This window comes from Mastigoproctus giganteus, chromosome 12, assembly GCF_048544385.1.
Source record: "Mastigoproctus giganteus isolate SK-2022 chromosome 12, ASM4854438v1, whole genome shotgun sequence".
Lineage (NCBI taxonomy): Eukaryota > Metazoa > Arthropoda > Arachnida > Uropygi > Thelyphonidae > Mastigoproctus > Mastigoproctus giganteus.
Genome location: NC_143586.1, coordinates 125,757,853 through 125,783,122, shown reverse-complemented (window position 1 = coordinate 125,783,122; position 25,270 = coordinate 125,757,853). Strand labels below are relative to the sequence as shown.

Below are 25,270 nucleotides of genomic sequence, written 5' to 3'. Positions count from 1 at the left end.
GAAGGTTCAAAGATTACTGTCATCTGAGTCATTAATGAGTGGATAGACCTCCAGAAAACATTTGTGAACACACACATCTGCAGCCAAAAATGTAAGGTAAGATTAGTGTCATCCGAATATTTGTGAGTGGATAGACTTCCAGAAACATAAAATTAATACTATCAAGGCAGTGTTAGGTGGGTCGGAAAACTGCTAGCTTGGGGGAGATACACGGACTAATAGATTAACAGTAGCCGCTGGCAGAGGCGACAGTGATTCTTGCACTGCTTCTATTGGAATGAGCAGCAGCCTGGAAAACAAGGTGCCGGAGATTTCAGAGACTGTTGGGAGTCATTGCGGAACAAGTAAATACATGAGCTGTGTTAGGGTAGCTAAAAATAAGAACAGGTGTAGGTATACTTGCGTGTACACCAATGCTAAGAGTGTAGTAAATAAATTTGATGAATTTGAGGTGTTGGTCAAAACATCAAAGGCAGATATTGTTGGGATATCAGAGACGTGGTGTCACAAATATAAGGAATGCAGAACTGGAATTTGGGGAGTACAATGTTTACAGGAAGGATAGACAGGATAGGAAGGGAGGAGTTAGTTATGCTATTAGTTAAGAAAAAATCTAAGGAGGTGCATCCAGTTGACTTCGGTGGACAGTCCAGTGTTGAGTCAGTTTGGTGACATAAGCACTGGAAAAGAAAAATTGAGAGTAGGAGTGTGCGATAGGCCAAAATGACTCTGATGAGTAAACAAACAGCTGTACAGGAAAATAGTGGGCCAGTAAATCAGATTGTCTTTTTTTTTTTATTTCCCAGATATTGACTGGAACTTGCACATTAGCAAGGTTTTGTGGATTTATTGGATGATTGTTTTCTACAGCAGCATGTTCGGGAGGCAACAGAAATAGTAATACTCTTGATTTGATTATCAGTAGTGATTGTTCATGCATTAAGAATCTGCAGATACAGGAACGACTAGGTGGCAGTGATCACAGTGTGCTGATGTGGGATTTACTCAAAGAGGTAACTTCTATCAAAGGTAAAGGGACAGTTTTTAAAGTCTATACAGTGGGACCAACTGATGATGTTACCAACAGCAAATTCTAAATGGGAAGCATTCAAAGAATTAATCTTGGAAGCTACTAGGCTTTTCATACCAACTAAGAAATATTGTTCAAGGTTTAGGCCTAAATGGATGTCAGATGAACTAATGAGACATGTGTCAGAGAAGAAAAATGCAAGGGATACATATAAATTAACAGGTGGCACAGAAGCCTATGGAAGATATAAGCTAGTCTGTAATCAAGTCACAAAGGAGGTTAGGCAGGCAAAGATTACGAGAAATATTTGGCAAAGGATTCAAAGAAAAACAGCAAACAGTTTTTTACTTATGTAAACTCTAGAGGTAAGGGGATGAATCAAATTGTTCCACTTGATATCGATGGGTCAACTGTTGATGATCCTGTTCAGGTAGCTAACAAACTGAATTAGTATTTTGCAACTACATTTGCACATAAGTAAAGTGGAGGAGAAATTGAAGATAAACATAAAAAAAAGGCACCTGGGGTGGATGGGAGAATCTAGAAATCCCTAGGCTTAATTATTAGAGCTTCCTTGTTCTCAAGGTAGGTACCCATGGACTGGAAATGTAAATGTGACTCAAATTCACAAAGGAGGATCAAAGGGTGAAAGTAATTACAGACCTGTTAGCTTAACTTCTCTCCAGGGGAAATTAATGGAGGCACTAGTTAAAGAAGCACTGCAGGATCACCTAGACAACACTTCGGTTATAGTTCGGGTACAGTCACGGGTTTGTTAAGGGAAGTCTTGTCTGACCAATTTGATTGGATACTTGATGTGGTCACAAAGGAACTGGATGCAAAAAATAATTCTGATATCATATACTTGGATCTTAGGAAAGCTTTTGATACTGTTGCACATGGAAGACTACTGTACAAATTAGAGCAGTGTGGCATTAAGGACACGTTGCTACACTGAATAAAGGGATGGTTGAGTGGAGAAGACAGAGTGGTAATCAATGGACACTGCTCTTCGTGGCCTAAATGTTATTAGTGGAGTCCCCAGGGTTGAATATTCGGTCCATTATTGTTTTCTGTATTTATTAATGATAAAGGTTTTCAAGCTTAATTGTCTAAGTTACGATACGAAGGTTGGCAGGGTTGTTTATAACAGTACGCTACTGCAAGAGGATCTAGAAACGTTGGGCAGATTGGGTGAGAGGTAACAACTGAAGTTTAACATTGACAAATGTAAGTACTGCATATGGGAAGCAGTAACAACAGAGTTACATATCAACTGTGTGGTACTACACTCAAGGTGATAGAGAATGAAAAGGACCTGGGAGTAATTGTGCAGATAGATGACGTTTTCTGAGCAGTGCAGACGAATCTGCCAGAGTAGCTCATGGTGTCTTGTCAATGATATACAGGAATTTTTCTAGCAGGGATAAGGAGGTGATTATCCCCTTGTATAAGGCAATGGTCAGGCCACACCTTGAGTACTGTATACAGGTCTGAAGGCCTCATTTTAGGAAGGATGTAGAGCTGCTGGAACGAGTACAGAGAAGGGCAACAAGATTAGTGAATGGAACAAAGGGTTGCTCTTATAAAGAAAGGCTTAAGATTTGCAAATTACAGTGTCTGGTGACTAGGCATATCCGAGGTTATCTGATTGAAATGTATAAGGCCTTGAATGGTTTGAGCAAGCTCAATGCTGATGGGATTCTTCCTCTTGCCCAGATTAATCGCCTGAGGGGACAAATTCAAATTGAGGAAAGACAGTTGTAGAATAGATGTGCGGAAATTTGACTTGAGTCAGCGCGTGATTGCTGGAACAAACTTCCAGGTGCCCTTGTAGAAGTTGACAAGGTGCTTATTTTAATTGCGGTCTCCAGGGTTCCCCTGTATACCGTATAGCAGTTGACAGCTTAAATAAATCCGAGGCAGAACTAGACAAACATTTGGAGCGAATGGATGGGTGAAATGGGAAGGTTTTTTTTTTTTTTTTTCGCTGATGCTGTATAATTTTGCTTTCTTGCATGTAGAGTGTGTGTGTTTAGTGTCAAACGGCACCAGGGATTCCCCCCATCTCCGCGTGCTATACATTGTGGGTGTGAAACAGAACACTGTCAATGCCAGAGGTTTAAAAGTATATGGATTTTGTATTTGTGTAGTGTCTTGTACCGTTGTTCATCTGGTCATTTAGCCGCTGGGCCCCTAATGGGACCCAATGTTGCCCCACTCCGCCCCGTGGAGGCAGACCAGGTACACCACTATTATAGTTATTTACTCTGGCAGGTCCTGCCACCTAATTTCCTGAGATTTCAGTGGCAAGGACCTAAAAAAAAAAAAAAAAACACTATAGATAGGGGTCAGCCAAAACAAAGGGAGTACTAGTTGGGCGATTTGATGATGTTAAGTTTTTGGGTGTAGGGCTGGAGCAATTTGGAGTTGATTCAGACACTAGTTGTAAGTTAGAGAAGGGGAGGGAGGGAGACTGAAGACTGGGGGAAAAGATAGAGATACGGGGTCCATAGGGAAGATGACCCCAAGTCAGTGGAGCAGGCCCATGCCCCACCAGAGTGAAAAAGAGGGGTAGCGAAGGGGGAGGGCACCAGGGATGAACTCCCCCTCCTGCCAGGGAGTGGAGGCAAAGGACCACGCAAGGGAGCGTGGCTCGAGAGGCCTAAGGCAGCAGCTGAGCTGTGCTGGTGTAGGTGATGTCACTCCTGGGACGACGGAAGGAGTTTTTTTTTTTTTTTCTTCCTTCTCCTGAGAGGGTTGTCATATCCAAGAAGTTTCTTACTTTGATCTTCAATGGGTGGTGTTCGGGTGCCTAACCCGTCTAGCAGTGAAGACAGACTGCGCAAAATCTGTAAAGGCGGCATAGCGCTGCTCGTCCATTATAATCAGGTGCTCACAGTGCCGGGGATTTTCTTGCATTTTAGTGGCAAATCTTAGCCGGAACTCGTCATATTCATGGCAATCATACATCACGTGATCCCACGTTTCTTCAGCCCCGCAGTGACACAGCGGATCTTCTTCTATGCCTAGGGATGTTAGCTTCGCTTTAAAGGGTCCGTGGCTTGTAAATAGAAATGTAGTATGGAGGCCTGGTGAGTACCAGGGAGGAGGCTTTGGACTGATGAGGTTCACAGAGGGAACGAACTTTTTGGTTATCAATCCTTTGTTGGTGGTGTCCCATGTCTCTTGCCAGGCATGTATGAGCGCCAAAAAAAAAAAAAAAAAAAAAAAAAAACTACCTCTACTACTGTTAAGTGTGAGCAGACAACTGCAGCCAAAAATGTAAGAGCGCCAAACGATAGAAAGTTATCTTTAACGTTACAAGGCATCAGTAACCGTACTATGTGAAGAAATTAAGTGCACCGCGAGAGTAAGAGACCTTCAACGAAGCCATTGATTATCTGATAGCAATCGGAAAATAAGGTTGCGTTGGTGGCGGGGAACGACAGGATCGGAAGCAACTTATGGACTTCCGATAGGTCTCGATTTACCCTATTCAGCACTGATAGAAGAGTGCTCATATTGAGGGTTTAGTGTCAAACAGCGTTAACTATAAAATTGCATTTTTGTTTTGAGATAACTTTAATTTTACTTTATACGAATAGCAATGCTTATTATGTCACACAGCTCTACTACTTTAGAACTTAGCTTGGGCTATAAACACATTTCCGGTAAACCAAGAATATGTCAAAAACTTTTTCTTGGTTAATTACAAAATATTTTGTCGCCTATTGAGAGTAAGGCGTCTTGGAGTGGGGCACGTTTTCATGGCATACTCCAGGGTCCCAGCGGAGAGCATCACAAAAACTCTCCGGGCATCGTTTCGGATAAGGCCGAACATATTTATCCCTATCGATAAGGGTATTTCAGGATGACAGTGCAACCATCCACTACTAAATATGCAAAACAGTGTGAGGAAGCTTTCAATTATCTGTCCTGGCTAGCCCAATCATCGTGTCTCAGTCCCATTGAGCATGTGTAGGATAAACCGGAAAAAGCGTCCGTCAGCAGAATCATCTTCTACGTCACTTCCGGAATTCAGTTTTCTTACACGAATGGTTCAATATTCCTCGGATAACTTTCAACTGTTTTATTTGTTTATTCTATTTAATGAATTTGAAGTGTGCAACTTCATCGTGTGGCAGTATATGCTAGTGGGAAAAATATAAAAACACGCAATAACATGTACAAGGAAGAGTAGAATTCAAACAACAATAATACTATTAATAAATTTGAAGACAGTTAAATGTGAATTCAGTTAGGTGAGACGTTGTTATTCCCGCAAACGCAATCCAGTCCCAAAATTTGCAGGCGATGCAACCCTCGATCTGGATTTATAGGCAGGAGCCCATCAGATGGTATGTTTGCTGAAAAGTGGAAAGTGGTTATTTATGCAAAGTTGGTTAAGGAGATTTAGGGGCATTTTATCTTATGGACAAGAACATCCTCTCTGACGTAGCTGCCTCACCTCAGTTTCATGTGTCCTTTGGCTGAGAGGACAAAAAAAAAAAAAAAAAAAAATTCGGAAAAGTATCGGTACTGATATTGTTAATGCGAGTAATTTCGCCAGGATGCCGTCAGTAGTCTTCTTTAATTCCTTGACTTATGCTACATCGTGTTAGGGAAGTCACTTGGGCCAATGGCGATTCACAAAGCTCTTTTTTCTAATAAAGTAGCCTGGCAGTGCATTATGATTAATCTTTGGTTAATGCTGAACATGAGTAATTGTCAATTGCTAACAGGTTCAAGTTGGCTGAATTAGTCAGTTTAAAATTATTTTATATAGAACAGGTGAAAAAATCAAAACTAAACGACGTAAAAAAAAAAAAAAAAAAAAAAAAAAAACTTACCAAAATGACCGCGTTGGCAGCAAATAATGCATATTTAACTCCTTTCGCACAACCCTCCACCATTCTTTATATCTGAAATGTATATATGCATGTAAATTAGACTACGTAATCAAAATTCTGCTGCAAATTTATTTACGCAATATTATAGTTAAAATTATCCTAAATAAATCAATAATTGCTAAATTTAAATAATTAAAATTAGAGAATTAACATCATTCGTTAATTGCTTGATAAAAGACAAACGAGTAAATTTTGTAGAAATTATTTCTTAGTATAACATTTCATTGTGCACCATGAGTCAAAATACACCTGTATTTTGACTCGTGAATCATCAGTTATATCACAATAGCTTCTTTACACAGTATTAAGTATTAAGCTGCTTACCCGTTTATTTCAATGGATTACTAATTCTACAATTACAAGCATGTTATGAAAACAGTCTGAATCTGGCATTTATTTTCAAATAAGCAGTTTTCTATAGTTCTCGTACACTGGAACAGACATCTTTCGTTTACTATTCATAAATAGTTTACAAAATACAAATAAATTCGAATGGACAAGTTGTGGATTGAGATGCACAGACAAAGGAATTTAATTATAAGAGGATAAAACAACCATGTTTTCAGAACATACTCCATCTCTACTCATCTAGTTTGTGTTTTATAATATTGAAAGATTGACAAGAGGCCTGTATTGACATTTTTCTATATACTTCGAGAGCCGCGCTTGCTCCACAAGTTGACACCACTGTAGTAGTAGTATATGCACATTAAATGAAATTTCAGTACTTAAATGTACAAAAGTGGTACTTCCTTTGAAATAGCAGAAATTGATAGCTTAGATAATTCGTGAATAGCAAAACTGGGATAAGTAATGCTCAATATTACTCATCCCAGGTTCTAATTCAACAAGTTATTGAAACTTGTTGAATTAGAAAAATATACTTATCATGAAATAAAAGCTTCCTTTAATGAAAAAATAAAGTTCACGTTACGCTCCTGGTTCTTCTCATATTAACTGAAGCAATTATTTCTTTAGATGCGCAAACTAACCGCACAAATATTTAGACAATGCAAAATGCCACTACTGCACAAAGTTAATTTCCTGAATACTCATCGAACTCCGCTGCTTATGTTATTCCATTACACTTTTTTTTTCCTTGGGGTAATCACTTACCAAACCACTGGACCGATGGACTAGAGGAAGTACATAACGAATTAAATGAAACCTCAACGTTTATAAGAGTGTTTTCACCACCTCAAGATTAAAATGTTTTAACTATCGACGAAACTGTTTATTTCCGTCAAATGTTCTTGACACATTTATACTCTTGATACATCCTTGACTTCCGCAATAGTTAAACTCATGGTTATATGGTCCTGTTTCAGTTACACCCACTTTCATACTTATCTGAAGGTCAGAAAATTCGTGTACTTTATGTTCAAAACTATTTTAATGAGGTAGCCACACAAATTAATCTGAGGACGTAATGAAAACGTGGAAGATTTTTCTCAGAGAAACGTGAGTAAAAGACCTTTTCATAAATCCACTTCCCTATATGCGAAAAGAACACGACCAATTTCTTTACTGTAAAAGTTAAACTTTTGTCACCATTCGTGTTCTTTTAAATGAAGAATGAGGCAAACAGTTTCATGTAGTCAAATTATTCTTAAATCACTTGTTCTTACCTCATTTTGTTTCTCTTTGGAAAGCGACACTGCAAGCGAAGTACACTGAACCCGCAAAGTGGTCAAGGTTTATGGAAACACAAACCAAACAAAAAGAACTTTACATTCACTCGCGACCTAATTTGTAATCGGCGTCAAGGTATTCAAGGTATAAGGACATCGCACACCTGCTACAGATCACGAGGTACAATTATTTTCCAACTGGTTTCTGATTACTGCAATCACCAGTCATTGTGCTTAATATTTGCTAGTATTAATTTCACGTCATCATCAAACATGACGATTACCGATTTTAAGATCATTATTACGTCACTGATTGATTGTCTGTCGCACAATTCTTTGCGCCTACTTGTGGTTTCTTCCTTATATTTGGGCAAAACGCAGATGCCTTGCATCAAACTTCGATTTTGGTATAAAACTGTCTCTGGTCGCAGTGTACAGAAGAACAAACCTCTGAAAGAGGTTAAAAAAACGCGAAATATTGAGTGATTTAATTTATTACCCAAATTTATTTAAAAATCAACTCAAAAATCAACTTTATTTCCTTATTAAGGAAAATTTCGCCAGAGCTTTATATTATAAAATGTTTTATATATTTTGTCTATGAGTTAGCCAGATAGCATAAGATTTATATTGTGCAAAGGAAATCTTCTATACTTTCTGGCTAATATGAAACGGATATTGTGAGATAGAGAGAGTGTATAATATAGATAAGAATAAAATACTAGAAAAAAAGATTCTCGGTGCACTTGATCTGAGTTAGGCCGTTTTGAAAAACAAGTCTGTTACTTTGTGTTAAAGTTCATGGAATTCTTGTAAAGGTGTTTATTGTAGAGAATTTTTTTTTGTTCCTACACTGATGGATCAAGCATTCTGCATTCCCAAAATAAATCAAACTCAGGATCAGATCATGAACGAAGTTAAAGTGATAATCCATCGAATGGTGAATAAATTCGGTACTTTTTTAAAATCGGATTTAAGTACTCAGACGAAAAAAAATAAAGTCGATGCGAATGTGTTGTTCCCTGATCCTGGCAGTGCAGTACAAAAATAAGAATTTTCTTATTTTCGTACAAAATATCATTTGGTGGTGTAACAAGTGAAACTGTCAGGATATAATAATAATAAACGTTTCCTAGGTTTCAGCGACCAAGTGAAATTACTAGTGTGACGCCTTCACTATAGAAGGGCTTCTTAGCACACTCTTGATGGTAAGAGCGTACTCTTACCATCAAGAGTGTTATTACAACATCAATGGGTTCAGATTCATCTAGAAACTGGTGATTTTGTTGTTCTAGAATCTAAGATTCAAACATCAATGGTTTCAGCAGTTCGGCGCAACATCACATACAGCGAGGTTGATCCTGGACTTATTATCAAAACACGTCGGGAATAATCTAATTTTGTGACACTATATCATATCCAACTGGCTCACTTAATGTGACACTTCAAGATGGCAGTTTGAGGAGAAGTGGTTGCTAAAGAGAACGTTTGTGATCACTTATCAAGAATTTTGCAAGATCTATGGTTTGGTTTGGTTTTTATAGCGCATGAGCGACTAAGGCTGTGATTACTGTGTCCTTTCTGATTGTAAGTAGACACTGATTGTAAGTCCAGCAAGATCTATGGGAAAACAGAAGTGTTCTATCAGCATAGGCCACTCGAAAGAGGTTTTAAAAAGATTAAAAATAGAAGAGGAAACTAGAAGAATAGCTCCTTGAATGTGGCCGCTCTCTTCTATGCAACCTATGATAGAATCTAAAGCATGGTGTAATCAATGTCAGCTATATAAAGCCATTTCGAGCTTCTTTATTCTGCTAAAATTCAAAAAAACTTTTATAATTTTGTTTATTGTTCTGGTGATATTTGATCGTCACAAATGGATATTCACTTTACAAATGAATAACAATAAATTCTATATTGTTTTTTTTTTTTAATCCGTACCATGCAATAGAAAGGAATGCAGGAAGTACGATTGCGTGATGAAATCAGACGATCAAAAATGATCAGGAAACCTCTTTAATAGAGATATCTAGAGGGCCTTCCTCCACTGATTTGTGTGCGCTACTTTGATTAAACAAAACGATTTTTTTTTAAAAATCCAATCTGAAAACTTTTCGTTGCTGGAAGACCGAAGGAAGTTTTCGAAGGGAATAAACGACAAAACTACCAGTGACATCTAAAAGTTTGATGAATATTTAAAACAAACACAAGCGTTTATTATTGTTTTAAAAGTACGGTATCGTTTTATATTTTCAACTTCAAAGTATAAAATCATCCATCCTCCTCCAGGGAGATCTAAGGCTGATCGACACCGTTCACTACCGACCTTGTGAATATATAAAAAACGAACTGGGATATTCTTTCTATAATCACACCTTCTACTTAATATATTCACGATGGATCAAGCGATAAGATAATTTTTCTGAAAACCTGTTCAATTCTATTTCACTTAATTTATCCATTGCACTTATACTGATAAGAAGAAATATTTTTAATATTAAGTTAAGAATTTAATAATTCAATTAAATTAGCTTAATTGAATTATTAAAAGTATTCATGCAGTATGTAGTTCAAAACTTGAAATACTGCAATGATTGTGTTCAGGTTGTAGTCTAAGTCATGAATATTTTATTGCTGTACTTAGTTTGCGCCACAATTATCACTAGTTCCAATATAGTTAAACACAATGTAGAAGTTTTGGTTTCTTTGAATTCCGTTTTTCAATTACTACGTTTTCTTATTCCGCGTCAATCAGTTTAATCAATTATCATCAATTATTCATTTTATGACTAATTGATTAAACTGATTGACGCCAATTATTTTATGAATAAGTGATGGCCAATACATTGAAATATTTCCTGAAAGGCAAATTTAATGATTTCAAGACAATCTTTAGTCCTCAAGATCTCAGGATTTAATAAATCTCAGGAAATGGAAGTTTCCATTACGAAGCAACAACGCTCTCAGGAATTAAAGGAAAATTATGCATAGACAAACAACAATAATCAGGACACTTTAGTTTCTTTCAGACATTCAAGATTTATTTTATCATATTCCGTGAAATATGAAGTTTGAACTGGACAAATGTTTGGTTTCATTTGGAAATAATTTTAGTATTTTTTATCATTATTATTTTTAAATATTGCTCCCAAATCATGTCAATAATCTTGTTTCGGATGTAGAAAATTCTATTTAAAATTAAAAATATTTGTGAAAAGGTTAAAGATTATTAAGAATTAGAAATAATCATCCATCTTAATTCCCGTTTTATATTGAAGCAACAGTATTAAGTGTTTTCAAATGTAGATCTATATCCATTTTCTGTACAGGAAATGTTCCCTACAGGCAAGAAGTTGTCCCCTAACACCCATTATTAAAAAAAAAAAAAAAAAATCTTCCGTGGCGTACGAGTTACTTTGAAATATTTCTCATGGAATAAACAGACTTCCCAGACATCAAGTGCCTGATGGGTGCATCTTCACTCACTGACATCAAAATAGTTGCGTGATTAGCGGTATTGAATTTCGAATTAGCGGCAATATAGTTTTGCTTTCGGTTGTGTTTTTATATTCTCGATGATGTAATATTTGTCTAAAATATGATTTATATTAATAAGTGTGGTGGAAAGGTTCCAATGGATTTTGATGAGTCATTAAAAGTACAAAGTAGATTTTATCAGTTTTTTGTTATGTTTAAGTATATTTTTCAAGTATTCTATGAAATTTTTGCGGCCCCCAAGAAATAATACAATACGAATAATAAAATAATCCAAATCTCATATGTAAGCCAAAAGGCAGAAGACGCTTTTCTATTAAACTTACCGTTTACTGAAGTTTTATATCTTCTGTTTCTGCTTGTGAATTTTTTTTGTCGTCTTTTCCAACACTTGATATGTAGAGGAAATGCTAATTAACCATTCAGAAATTCTTCGTAAGGATGTATTCTGCACTCCAATAATATGCACAGACAAAAAAAAAAGAAAATAAAGAGAAAACTTTCGACTGTGAGTGGTACGATGAGAGTGAAGATTAAAAGGTTTCCCTATCGTTGACTAGACAGTGTCAGGATCCGTCATCGCGGCTAGTTTGAGGAACACGCCCAGCGGGTGGACGAATTGTTGGAGACTGATGCGTTTCTTCTACTTTCCCATTGCTCTTGCGATCGGTATGAGAGGGACTGCAGACACTGAAACACTTATGTGTGCGCGCGCGCGCACACACAGACCCCCCCCCCCCCCCCTCTCACGTGACACGGTCAAGGCATTTGCAATGATGTTCACGTACATCATACGTAGAGAAGGTGAGAAGTTGTGAAGTAGCCTTTCCGAAGGTAACCCCGCTGTATAATGTGACGCAGAATCCTGTCATCGGTCAAGGAGAACCATCCCAGACAGAACTCTTTGATTAGTCAGGGTGGCAAACATGAGTGTTCCAGCTACGTTTCTCCGTTCAATGACCCTCGGAAACAGTACACGACTGCTGTATGCCGGAGGAAACAAGGACCTGTTTTAGGGTTGACAGTGAACCAACGGAGTGTCAGAGATCGGCGGTCAGGTGATGTGAAAATAAGATTTAAAGGTGAACTGATTTCAGCATTCAACGACAGAAACAGTGAGCAATTAGGAGAAATATAAAGATGCGCATAAGCGACTTCGACGGAATCTTTATTTAGCAGCATTTGCAAACAGCGATCGAGAATTAGTCGAAGACCACTATGGCTTTGTCAGGATTAAAAGTACAGATAACGCCATCTTTGCATCACTTTTGCACTTGGAAAAAGTTGAAAATTTGAAGGGAAAAAAAAAAAACAAATAAAAAGGACATTTCAATCTTCTGCAGAGGTTCTTCAGTCCACATTATGGAAATGCTCTGAAGATTGTAAATACAAAGATAGTTACTGGAATTGACACAAATTGAACTATAAGAGTATGGGAGTAAATGAACTATGCAACACTTATTTTAAAGAGTCTGTATTCGTAATTCGATTATAATTAAATAGGGAAAGCAAATGCAAAATAGGAATGAGATTGTATCATTGAACATGGTAGTTGTTTACTCATTTCTGAAATACGTCCTTAAAACAGATTATAGAAGAGCAATTTTAACACACTAGAAAAATTAATCACGGATAATGTAATTAAATAAATCTTCAAGACGAAGGGGTGGGGGAAGTATACTATTAGATCTGCTCAACTTGTAGTCCTTTTTCGCTGTAATTACTACTTCATTTTTACATTTTGATTATCATCTTTGCTTTTATCTATTAATTATTTAGTTATTATTATTTTATTTAATTTTTTTTTTACATTATAAAACAAAATCACTTGTATAAACAACGAATTGTAAGATTCCTCTGGCTTTCTGTGTAAGGAATCACTGTTGTATAAAATTTATGTTAATAAAGATTATTAATATTATTATCACCTAAATTGTCCGAAATAGCAGAATATCCCTGTGCTTGAAGTTTCTGAAAGTACACAAACCAGTAGTACTATCAATTTTATTAAGATAATTATTTTCATTTTATCCAAAATATGTTATGCCCTTTGTAAAGCGTTTCCGCGTAATTAAGTGCATTTCGTGTCCATAACTACTTTCAAAAGAAACAGGGTAACCGAAAGCCGTTGTGTTAGTCATCCATCCTTACTTCTTATGTAGTATTAAAGGAGTATCTGGGTGAAAAAAACACTAGATGAATCAAAAGTTGGAACTAAATGCAAAGCAATTTTGGTTTTACTCCTGCAAATTGGATAGCGATTTATATACTGGAGCATGTAAGAACCCTTTTCTCTTTCACTCTCATGATACGCTTTGTAGATATATCATCATTTTATGAACGTTAACATCTGGAAAATTTTTATAGCGACTACCGAGAAGTGTGATTATCTGTGATCAATATTTGTATTGATAAGAAAATTTTAAAAGAAAATTGGTGTTTACCCTAACAGGAAAATTAACCTTTTACACTTTAGCGAAGGATTTGATTTCCAGATTTCTAAAGTTTTCTAATAGAAAATTTAACTTTCCTCATCAAAATAAAGTTCGCAGGACAATACATTTCCTGAAAATTTCAACTGCGGTCGAAGTGCTGATATAGAAAGTTACTGAATTAAGTTGAGAGTAATTACGTGAGAATGTCCGAGGTTAAAATTTTCCTTAAAAAAAAATCATATCAACTTAAGTGTTACCAAACTAGTTTTTTTTTGGCAAGTACTAATTTATCTTGTTGAATGATAAATGACAAATTGTGTCACTTGTCTAGTGGCGTTAGCAATGTTTTTTTCTTTCCTTATCAAAATGCTTTAAAGAATAATAAAGAAGGATGTGGTGAATTATCTGCCTTGCCTACCTTAGTGTACTCAGAAAACTTAATAAAAAACAGGTTTTAACCCATGAAAGAACAGGAAAGGTTGAATTTCCCGTCTCTTCTTCATATTACCTTCATAAAAAAGGATGGTGGCTTATAGTTTATTGCGATACTTAATCACAATGTGCCAATATTAATTTAAAAGTAAATTATTTTCACATATTATGTTAGGCAAAGCAAGATGGTGGCTGAATTTAAGTTCAGTAGAATTTAAAAGTAACTGGGTGAATTTTAAAATTTGGCCACGGCCATAATAATGCAACTGAGATTATTACATGCTGTGTTGCCGTTTGTATGTCGATGTATATGGCAAAAAAAACAATTCGAAAGTTTATACGTGGTGTAGATTATAATCTTAGTACTATTTATTTAAAATAGTAACTCTGCATACTTTCGCTCTAATCATATTCCATGTTAGAGATTAACTTGCAATTCTTCATTTTGGCCTATTCGCCTTATGAAAAAACTAAATTATTCGAGGTGTGGCTATTAAATAACGAGACTGCGCGCACAGCTACTACACACTAAGCGCAGCAGTGTGTAGTAGCTGTGCGCGCGACTTTGCTCTGTGAAGCAAAGGCGCGTCAGTTGACCTCGAACCTTTTCCTTAGTTATCCTAATTTTTCCCTACAAGTCACGTTCTGTAAGATCTGAAAATCTTACAAAAATAAAATATTTTTTTAGACCTTGGAAGTCAGTTTTCCTTTTTGGATTCTTGCCGTTGGTAGAATAATATGGTAATAGCATCAGTTTCAATAACAAGAATTATTCATTAAGAATTGTAAAATTAAAAGGTAGTAGGAATGTAAACAGAAAAATTAGCTTTACATCCGTTAAAACTGAGAACTGTCAGAAAATACTATGGCAATACCCAGCAGGGGGTACGGTGCGACAATCAACTTAGGTTTATGAGAGGTCACGCACCGGAAACGCATTCGGCAAAACGCACACAGTAGTTTCTAAAAATAGACGCAGTGTCACATTTTGTGGTTTTTCTGAAGTGCTATAGAGACAAGCTGTGATGACACAGGAGGAGTTGTTTTGAAAAGGAGAGGGGTATTGTGAATCACGTGCTACTGGGCCGGCGGAATAAGGGGTTTTTTCAACAAATGAAATGAGATGAAAGCGAAAGTAAATGTTAGATTGGTGAAGTCACTAGGAAATGGGCGTGACGAAATCGGCACTAAGATGTAGGAAAAAGGCAGTGAAAGTGTGGCAAGAAAAAAAAAGTTGAGATTTTTTTGTGGGGTGAGAAAACATGGTTTAAGACACTAAGTTGAGTTTTGGCGGTGTGAACTAAAATGGTCTAAGAAAAAGTAAAAATTTTGTCGGTGTGAGGAAGAAGGGGAGAAATGTTTTAGTCGGTCAGAGTTGAGCAAGTGCTGACCAGTTGAAGATGAGATAGTGAGTCAGTGTGAGTAAGTTGAGGAGTTGTAGTAAAGATTAGTGTTGGGAAAAAGGAGAAGGACGAGGAGAGACCTGTGTGGAGCTATGTGGTTGTGTGGGTTGTTTTTGTGATGTTTTTTTTAGAAATGGAAATAGTCAGCGGACACAGCAGTTAAGATTTTGGTCCGGGTAAATAAAAGAAGTGAGCAACAGTTAAAAATTGAGGGTTACGTCGTCTTGGAAATTATGTGTAGCAGCACCTGAGTTCTGAGTGTTAGGAAGAGTAAGGAGATAAAGCCATTCCGAAACAGGAGAGGAGCATCAAGCGGGCCGAATAAAATGGAGCTGGAACCACCTCGCAGCACAATTACCAGTGCCTAATTCTTCAAGAAAAGTAAGACGTCGCCCCTGATAGAAAAAGATAAGCAGAACCTGACGGGAAAGACGGAAAGACATAGGGCAACGTCACGCCGAGTTCAATAAGTAAGTGGCTAGATTATATTAGTACCCTCATACATATATAAAGGACTGTAAGGACACTGATAATGAATTAAAAGAAATTTAAGAAAGATAATGTGAGAAATATACAAAGTACATAATGTAAGGATAGGTTAGTGAAGAATTAGTGTTGGAAGACGTTAAACAAAAGGGAATAGATAGATATACAAATTTTGTATGATAATCGTATTGTTTTAGATGATGTATAATTAAAGAAATTTTGGAAGGGAAGAATAGGAGAGACATTAGGAATAATTATATTACTGTATGTAGGCCCTGTTGTAATGTAAGGGTCCAGTAAGAGTTTAATGACCTAACGTTGTTGTTGTCATGACCAAATGGACAAACGCTAGTTTGAAAGATAATTTCAATTGTATAAGTTAACTTTGATTAGAGAAAGTCTGTCAATTATATCTCTAGGCAAGAAGAAAGTATTATATAAATCAGAGGATACGAGTATAGACACTCAAATTGATCTTCAGAGTAAGAATGATTGGTATTGAAGGTGTAACATTAACAAAATTTCCTAAAAGAGTTATTAGTATATGAAAGGAGTGAATGGAATGGAATTGATATTTCTTGTTTAATTGATGCAGTATCAAATATAGGTAAGAAGGAATGGAATAGAATTGATATTTCTTGTTTAATTGATGCAGTATTAAATATATGTAGGATGAAAGGCAAATGGAATTGATAACCCTTGTTAATAGTGTTTAAAGAATGCAGTATTAAGTATATGTAGGAAGGAATGGAAAGGATTATGATATTTCTTGTTTAATTGAGGCAGCATTAAGTATTTCTAGAATGGAATGGGATTGATATTAGCTTGTAAATGATTTTTACTAATGTATGAACATGATATATATATATACACATGTAGGTGAGACCTAATCATGTTGTCATGTGTATAAATTCAATTAATATTTGGTTTTCATTATGCTCATGTAAATATGTTTAATAAACTGATTTGTATATACAACATTTGTGTGGTTTCTTTGTTGTTCTGAGTAAAAGTCTATCCAAAGGGAATTAAACACATTAAGGAGCTTTCCCCTTGAACTTGGAATTTTCTGTAAAATAATAGTCAGATGCGCAAGTGGGGAGGGGTTTATTACAAAAGATATAATAATATAAATAAGATAAAAAAAATATAAGTATAAACATTTATTTCCCCCCCCCACAGTTCATTCGCTTTGCAGTGAGATAGGTTTTCTTTACCTTGTGTTTTTGCAGTTTGCTGAAAAAATGACAGCAGAAAAGGAATTTTAACAAAACTTATGGGAAAGATATGTCAAGAGCTCACGTGTTTGAATGGCATAAAGATTTTTAGAAGGAAGAGAGAATGTGAATGATGATGAACCACCGGACCGTCCAGTATCAATGAAAACTGATAAAAATGTGACCGGATAAGGACATTGATTAGAAGTGATCGTCGTTTAAGCATTAGAACTCAATATGGACAAAGAAACACACATATTTACTGTGCCAAGATTGTGCCAAAATTTTTTAATGAACATCAAAGAATGAGAAGACTCCAAGTTTGTGAAGATGTTTTGAAAAAAAAAAAAAATTGAAGTTCCACACATTCTGAATACTGTAATTACTTGGGATTAAAGTTGGCTGTTCTAGTACGAACCAGAAATTAAAGATCAGTCAATGCAATAGAAGACAAAACAATACCCCAGAGCAAAAAAAAAAAAAAAAAAAAGCAAAGAATATCAAAAATCTATGCTTCTTGTTTACTTTGATGTTAAAGGAATTATGGCTTCATCCCACAAAATCAAACTTATCAATCAAACATACTACACTGGAGTTCTGACAAGACTGCATGAAAATATTCGAAAGGAAGAGACATGAATTGTGGAAGGATGGTTGGATGCTCTATCAAGGCAATGCTTCAGCACAAAACGCGCTCTCTTTCGCCAGATTCTGGCCAAAAAACAAATTTCTATGGGTGAATATGCACCTATTCGCCACACCTTTTTCCTTGTCTTTTTTCTCTTCCCTAAATTGAAAAGTTTACTTAAAGGAACGCGTTTTCAGTCCATTTGAGATATCCAGAGAACAAAAACGATCGAAGTGGTAAAACGACTTACAGAAGATGATTTCCAGAAATGCTTGTGTGCTTGGAAGATACGTATGAAGTGTTCAAGCCTTTGGCTTGAACACTGTTTCATTTTGGAGGGGATAACTTGTAAGGTACAAAATATTTTATATTTATTTTATTGAAACAAGTCTCGTTATTCAATAGCCACACCTTGTATATCAGTTTATTCACAATTTTGATTGAAATCAAAATGTAAGCTCGAAATATTTGTAAAGAATTTTAGAAGTTCAAAATCGCAAACACCATAATACGATCCGCCATCTTTGTTGTCCATAACCGAATTACCAGCTAGACAACTGCTTAGGGAAGGGCTGTTGTTGCCAACGAGTCCCCTTACCAAAGAAATTCAGTACTGTCCAGGGCGCTAATTCAGGAAATTACAATATTGTAATTTAAAACGGTTGTTTCAGACCATAGTAAATGTTAGTCATTATAAGCATTTTTTTAAATTAAAGGAAAACTAAATTTTTGGAGAGTCATTTAAAAATTTTCTCCACATTTGTAGCAGTCAGTCTACGCACATTTCTTCCGAAAATTTATAAATCCGCCTTTCTGGGAGGGGGGGGGACTGAATTTGAAGATAAAAAAAAGTGGATAATTTCTATACTGTAAAGTTAAAAGTAATAAAGCTTATTCCACACAAGCTTCGAAATGTGGATTCAAGAAAGATTCGAAATTCAAATTGATTGTATTTATATCCGTCATATAGATATCCAACCTATTAAAATATTTCATTATTATTAAGAAGTTTACATGAATGTTATTGTTTGTTTTACAGCACACCAACATCTCTCATTATGGTTTTACTTTATTTGCTATTTATTCGTGAAATTATAATAATAGCTGTTGTCACTAGTTTCAAGTCCAGGTCTGAATACTGTTGGAATTCTTAAAATGCCACGTCAATCAAACCTCTTCAAATCAAAGCTCATAATTATCTGGTCTTTGGCGGAGAGTACGGTTTTTCATCCTGCAATAATCTCTGGACATATGCAAGTGTGTTCACGACTTTAAACAAGTCGTTAGCTTCGCGGGATATTTCCACTAAGATACCTACAATTTAGACCATTTTTACACCACGCTAATTACCTTTATAAATAGCATTGCGTTTCGGCACATATATCAGTCCCTCAGTCCCATGCCCAGTCAAGATGCCCAGGCATGTAGTCATTGATTGATTGATGTGGCATTAAAAAATTCCTCCAGTTTCCGATAGTATTCAGACCTAGACTTCCTCAAACTAGTAACAAAAAACCGCTATACTAATTGTGGAAGACTTACATGAATAATTATTAAATAGCAATTAAAGTTTAACCATAACGAGATTCAAGTGTTTGGATCTCCTCCGAGGGTGACTAGGTGGAGGAGATTTCGCGCTAATCATTTGCTGCATTCTAGAATTAATTTCGCTATTGGATGTCAAACTTCACTAACCTACTCCAATATAATCATTGACTTAAGATGATATGGGGAGGATTCAGTCCAGAAAAAAAAAAATTAAAATAGGAGTTGTCTTAGTGTTGCAGTACTCTCTCAAGGAGTTGCTTGATAAGTAATATAATAGACTTTGTTGTCAGGGGATCTTAACGGCTATATACCTCTAAAATGTCATCGTTTATGTATACGAAACAAATATTGTTTCAGATGGATCCCACCTTCCCAATAAACAACCCTAAACATGTTGAAATCAAGAAAAGACATTTTTATTTAAGAAATTAAAAACGATAACCTCGGCTTTTTTTTCTGGTAGTTCTGTCAGGAAAAGTACCGATTGTATCTAACCCTTTCCCTTATCCTGTGCTCTCCTTTTATAGCAAAATTTAAGATTAGCATCAACGAAGAAGCCAAATTTTCTTCTCTCTGTAATTGGATCACCAATGGATGTTGTTATTTATTAGAGCATTAGCATATAATGCCATATTGCGCTGACCAACGGATTTGAAATTATTAGATGGTTGAGGGTATAAAACTATCAGAATCGATGAAAAATGGTTCTTTATCCGAGGAGGAGATTCTATAAAAGTTTGTTTGTTATTTGGTTTTTAGGAGCATTAGCAACTAAGGCCATATTGCTCCGGGATATGCGGTGGTCATTCCCTGACCTTTCCGCATCCTCCGTATTTGGTGGTGACGGGGTCGAACCCCGGTCTAATTAAGAAGCGTGTGCTACACACTGCTGCTCCTTCCCACCTGGCTACGGAAGCGCCTATTGCAGGATGAGACGTGTGACATAATAGTTAGTCGTTCTACACAGATAAACGCGCCTATTGAAGAGTAAACACGTGCAACTTTGTTTTTTTCTTCAAATAAAATTGGTTTAAATTTGTTTCGGAAGAGCACTTTTTTTGTTTGACCATTTTTTTTTTGGGCTGTGGGAAAACACTCTTCGTTGCGTTTTAATTTGTTTTTAGAATTAAATAAAAAAAATCAGTTCTTTCTACGTAGTCCAAAAATGTTGCAATTATCGATAAATTAAATCCACGCTATAATTTTCTATAACAGAATTTTTATTACGAAAAAAGACAAATTTTTACTTCTCTCACACGGCCCACAAAAACCCGCTTTCCGTGCATTGAGCAATTTAGGTTTCGGATTAAGCGGATTAAAGCAGAGGTTGTGTGTAAACTAGAATTTTATTGGTAAAATCAACTCTCACATGAGGAGCCAACGTCAAGTAAGGTTTTGCCTAATACCTGAAGAATACAAACGAAAGCAATTCTTCCTAAATGCGTTGCATATGTAGTTTTATTTAGATCACAAGCCTCTAAGTAACTTATGCTTGTATATGGTACTTTAAAGGCTGATTAAGTATTAAGTGCATAATGAGGCAATATCTACGGAACGGGTGCAAGAGGACCTACTGCAAAGACCTAAAATTAACGAGTGAAGAGGGATTAAGGGGTTATATATTTTAAGCTATTAAATGGGCTGACTCTAGGAAGTTTATGGTAATTGGTATGCCTCTCTTTAATTAGAAATATTTCTAGATGAAAGTGCAAGGACAATCGAGCTTTCCTTCAATTAGGCTTGGAGACTGTAGATCACAACGACATGAACTTTAATTAACGATCTTTGTCTTATAGGGTCACTGGACTGACAAATAGCGAGCTACAAGTTGTGTGTGTAACAGACCGTACAGTTACTCGTCTCGTATTGTCAGATTTCCTGGTATGTTGTCAGTGTATCCGTTATGCTACGCTACGTTAGTGTAATGAACGTAACGAAACGTTCCTTTTGTATCATGAGAAACTTTGAAATAATGTAGAAAGCCTTTTCCTTAAGCGAATCATATTACAGTAGTAATTAGTGCAATTTAGTGATCTATACATGCATTTCTATTTCTCTTTTAGAAATTATCAGTTATTATTGATATGAAACTGAATCGCACGCTTAATTAAGTCTTGTTTAAATGTTTTCCTGGTTAGCTAATTTTTGGGCTGCCCACTTTATATTAATCTATAGTTATATTATATACTATACTTAGTCACTTTGTATTATCTATAGTATCCTTAAAATGGAAAGCAAATAGTTTTTATTAAGTGTGTAAGAGGGGCCGGAGGGGTTTTTAAGCAGCCAAAATGTGTATGAAGACTTACTCCATATCAGAAACAAATAATTTTAGGAAAGAAAGCTTCACTTTACTGGAATTGGCAGCTCAAAAGCATAGTTTTCCTGGGCAACACGCTACATCTGTTTGATGAAGTGTTCCAAAGTATCAAAATGTGTTTCTCAATGTTCAACTGCATCTCACTTAAGTACGGCGCTCCGTACTTAAAGCCAAAATTTTGAGTTGTCACATGCGTGTAACAACTCGCACGGAACATCTCACAGGATGAAATCAGCACTATCAATGAGAGTTTAAAAAAAAAAAACAAAAGCGAATACATGAAAATTCGCTTTTTTTTAATCTACTAAGAACAACAGGATTTCCACTCAACTTAATATTGAGTGTAAGTGCATTCTTTGCACATTATTGTTTACATTTAAAACTAGTTTCTGCATTGAATTCATAATAGCAGATTTAAAATAATCTGCGTCGTGGGTTCTTTTACCCCAAGTTGCCATTATGTCTTAAAGATAACTTGTTACTAAATGTTAATGTGACTCTTTGACAGCGTTATCTTAATATGTTAGGGAAGGACAGAAATATTCGGATGCCATCAGAGGCATTTGAGATAATTTTTCCTTCTTGTTCCACTTCATTTGACTTTTACTTATATCTTCTGCCATGAGCTCGAAAATTTCCTTCCGATCCTCCAAAAACAACATAAAAAAACGGGTATAGACATTTATCAAAAATTCACAGTTCAGATTTTTCACTGTTTTATAAACTTGATAAATAAATACCTTGATAAATGAACTGCGTATCTTAGAAGTCCAAATTGTCAATTGCAGACAGACATTTTAGTTGTTGGACGTATATCATGGATCAATACCTCCATTACAATCCCGTAAAAAAAGTGGATGCTTTTATAGGCCATTGCGGACACAGCGGTAATTAGGAGGAACTACTGTAACAAAAACAATAAAGATTCACATGAAGTATTATCTCAGTAGGGACAGGCTTAACAGATTTATCGGGTGAGTAATAAATGGTTTCAGGGCACTGGTATAGACTGTCCAGAATTCTTGGCGCATTGTAGAAGAAGAAATTTTAATTGTACTATATTGGACGGCACATTACATATACAGCAAAGATACAATATATTGTTATCTTTTATGTATATGGACCATAATACAGGTATTATGGTCCAGTATCTTTGCTGTATTAGGTGAAAGATGACCATAGGGTCATCCTCTTTCACATCAATCTCCACGATGTCAGCAACACAGGGGAAAATCGCTAATTTAATCAGGTTCTCCCTTAGGAAGGTGGACTGGCAGCTCTTTGACAGACCCATTAAGGAGGACTTCCCGGAACCCGAGATCGAACCCCTCACACTGCTCACTCCTGAGGAGTTTTGAACAAACATTCAAAGGGCAATTATCAAAGCTTCCTACAGATCAACCAGGAAGAGGAAATTCTCCCCCAAAGTCTGTGCTTGGTGGAACGTTGAGCTCACAAACCTGTGTCGAGAAGTTCACAGAGCCAGAAAGCAATACCAAAGTCACCGGGACTGGGTTCCCCTAGATGATGATATAATCCATGCAGATTATATACACAAGAAAAATCAGTATACTAAAGCCATAGCCACCAGGAAAAGAGAGACTAGGAGGAAGATTGTCCAGGAATCAGGCAACGCTAACCCCTGGGGTCTACCCTACAAAATAGCAAGAAATAAGATCTACTCCACAGAGGTATACAGCTCAATCCAAACAGACCAAGGTAGACAACAAGCTGGAAAGACTCAAACACTGTCCTAGACAAGCTCTTCCCATCGGATAACCCAAACGAGGACCATCCGGAGCACAGGATAATCAGGAAGAGAAATGCAACCTACAACCCACCACACCAGGCAGAACCTTTTACACTACAAGAACTCGAAGGTGTGATGAATAAAATCAACATCAAGAAGTGTCCAGGAATGGATCTGGTTGAAAGTGCCTTCATCATCAGATTTTTTTTAAACTAAGACCAAAAATCCTACTGACGATCTGTAACAAATGCTTAAGCCATTCCACAAAGCTTGGAAAATTGCCCTGATCCGCTTGATACCTAAACCAAACAAGTTGCTAACCGATTCTAAATCCGTAAGACCTATTGCCCTGCTAGCCAACATGGTCAAAATATTTGAGAGGCTAATTGCCCTTAGAGTTACAACCCTGTTCCAGACACAGGACATGATTTCTCCATCGCAGTATGGATTTACACCGGGGCGGTCTTGCGAGGATGCCCTATCAGATCTGCTCTCACATATCAAAACATCCACTTCTAAATATGAACTGGCAATTTACATAGACTTTGAGTGGGCCTTTGATCGAGTGTGGTGGGAGAGCGTCCTGGAGCGCCTCCGAGTTGCTGACTGGCCAGCCAATCTCTACTGGTACCTCAGAGACTACTTCGCAGATAGGCATGTCATCCAAACATCAATCAATCAATAGGAACGTCACCAGGGGATAGGCATGTCATCCAAACATCAATCAATCAATAGGAACGTCACCAGGGGATGTCCTCAAGGATCTTTACTGGGATCCCTAATATGGAATATTGTGCTGTAAGACTGATTGAAAAACTCATTTGACAATTCTAAAATCATAGCCTTTGCTGACGACCTGACACTGGTAGTTGCTGGACAATCCAGGGCCAAGCTGGAGGCTAATGCACAGAGACTCCTTGATAACCTAACAGATTGAACAAAGAGGAACGAACTCCACATAACTCCTTTGAAAACAAATATGGTTTTTAATCGAGCCTTGACTCCAGAAGGCCCCCCTCCAGATCAAAATTGCCGGGGTCCGGCTGCTGTTGGTAACACAAACCAGAGTACTTGGAGTCATTATCGACCATAAGCTCTCATTCCTCCAACATCTTCAACACCTGTAAAAATCAAAAACCTTTCAGTTTCCATCGTCAGAATCTCTCGGAACGACTGGGGACTATCCAGACGAACAATACTCCTCTATTATAAAGTAGTTTTTCTCCCCACTGTTACCTTTGCAGCCGGGGCCTGGTTCCACAGGGAGACCAATGTCAAAATGAGAGAGAAACTAAATTCAATACAGAGATCCATGCTTCTATCCACTCACTGGCACTGCCCCTTGACCTGCACCTCAGTTTTAGAGGATTTTGCTACCGAATTAAGAAGAGAATCCCTACCACACTACTAGAGATAAGTATCGACCTGGACGCTGACACCAAGAAATAAAGAACTCTATGATCACGAGGTGGAAAGAGCGATGGAAAGCGTCAACGACCAGAGCTGTTACGCGAAGGCTAACCTGTTACACCCCGCTGTGAAGGTCACAACAACCAGAACAGTGAAATCGTGGTTTTCACTGTCCATTGAAGCCTCATTTTTAGTGACAGGACACGGGACAATAAACGCAAAACTTCATCAACTTGGTCTACTTAACACGGATCAACGTTACTGCGGGGGACGCGAGGACTAGTAGCACAATCTTCACATGCCCAGAGTACTGTGATCACAGAGAACGGCTATTTAGAGAGTTTCCCAATCTCAATTACAACTGCATGGAGATATATAAATATATCTTCATTTTTTTTTTTTTTTTTAAGGTCCTAGCCGCCGAAATCTCAGGAAATTAAGCGGCAGGACCTGCCGACGTGGGTCAATGTTGAGGCCCAACATTGACCCACGGGGCGAAAGTGGGTCAATGTTGGGCCTCAACAGGGGTCCAGCGGCTAAATGACCAGATGAACAACGGTACACGACACCAC

The 25,270-nt window shown here is 36.9% G+C and overlaps 1 protein-coding gene across 5 annotated transcripts in view; it reads right to left on the bottom strand.

Annotated features, from left to right (window-relative positions):
• Tsp74F (Tetraspanin 74F) overlaps window positions 1-25,270 on the bottom strand; it is a 124,848-nt gene that overhangs the window by 40,783 nt on the left and 58,795 nt on the right. For all 5 annotated transcript variants that reach the window (XM_090386340.1, XM_090386337.1, XM_090386338.1 and 2 more), the window contains one exon: window positions 5,884-5,955. In XM_090386340.1, coding sequence (XP_090242466.1) covers window positions 5,884-5,946 — 63 coding nt within the window. In that variant the 5' untranslated portion in view covers window positions 5,947-5,955. The remainder of the gene's footprint in view (window positions 1-5,883; window positions 5,956-25,270) is intronic.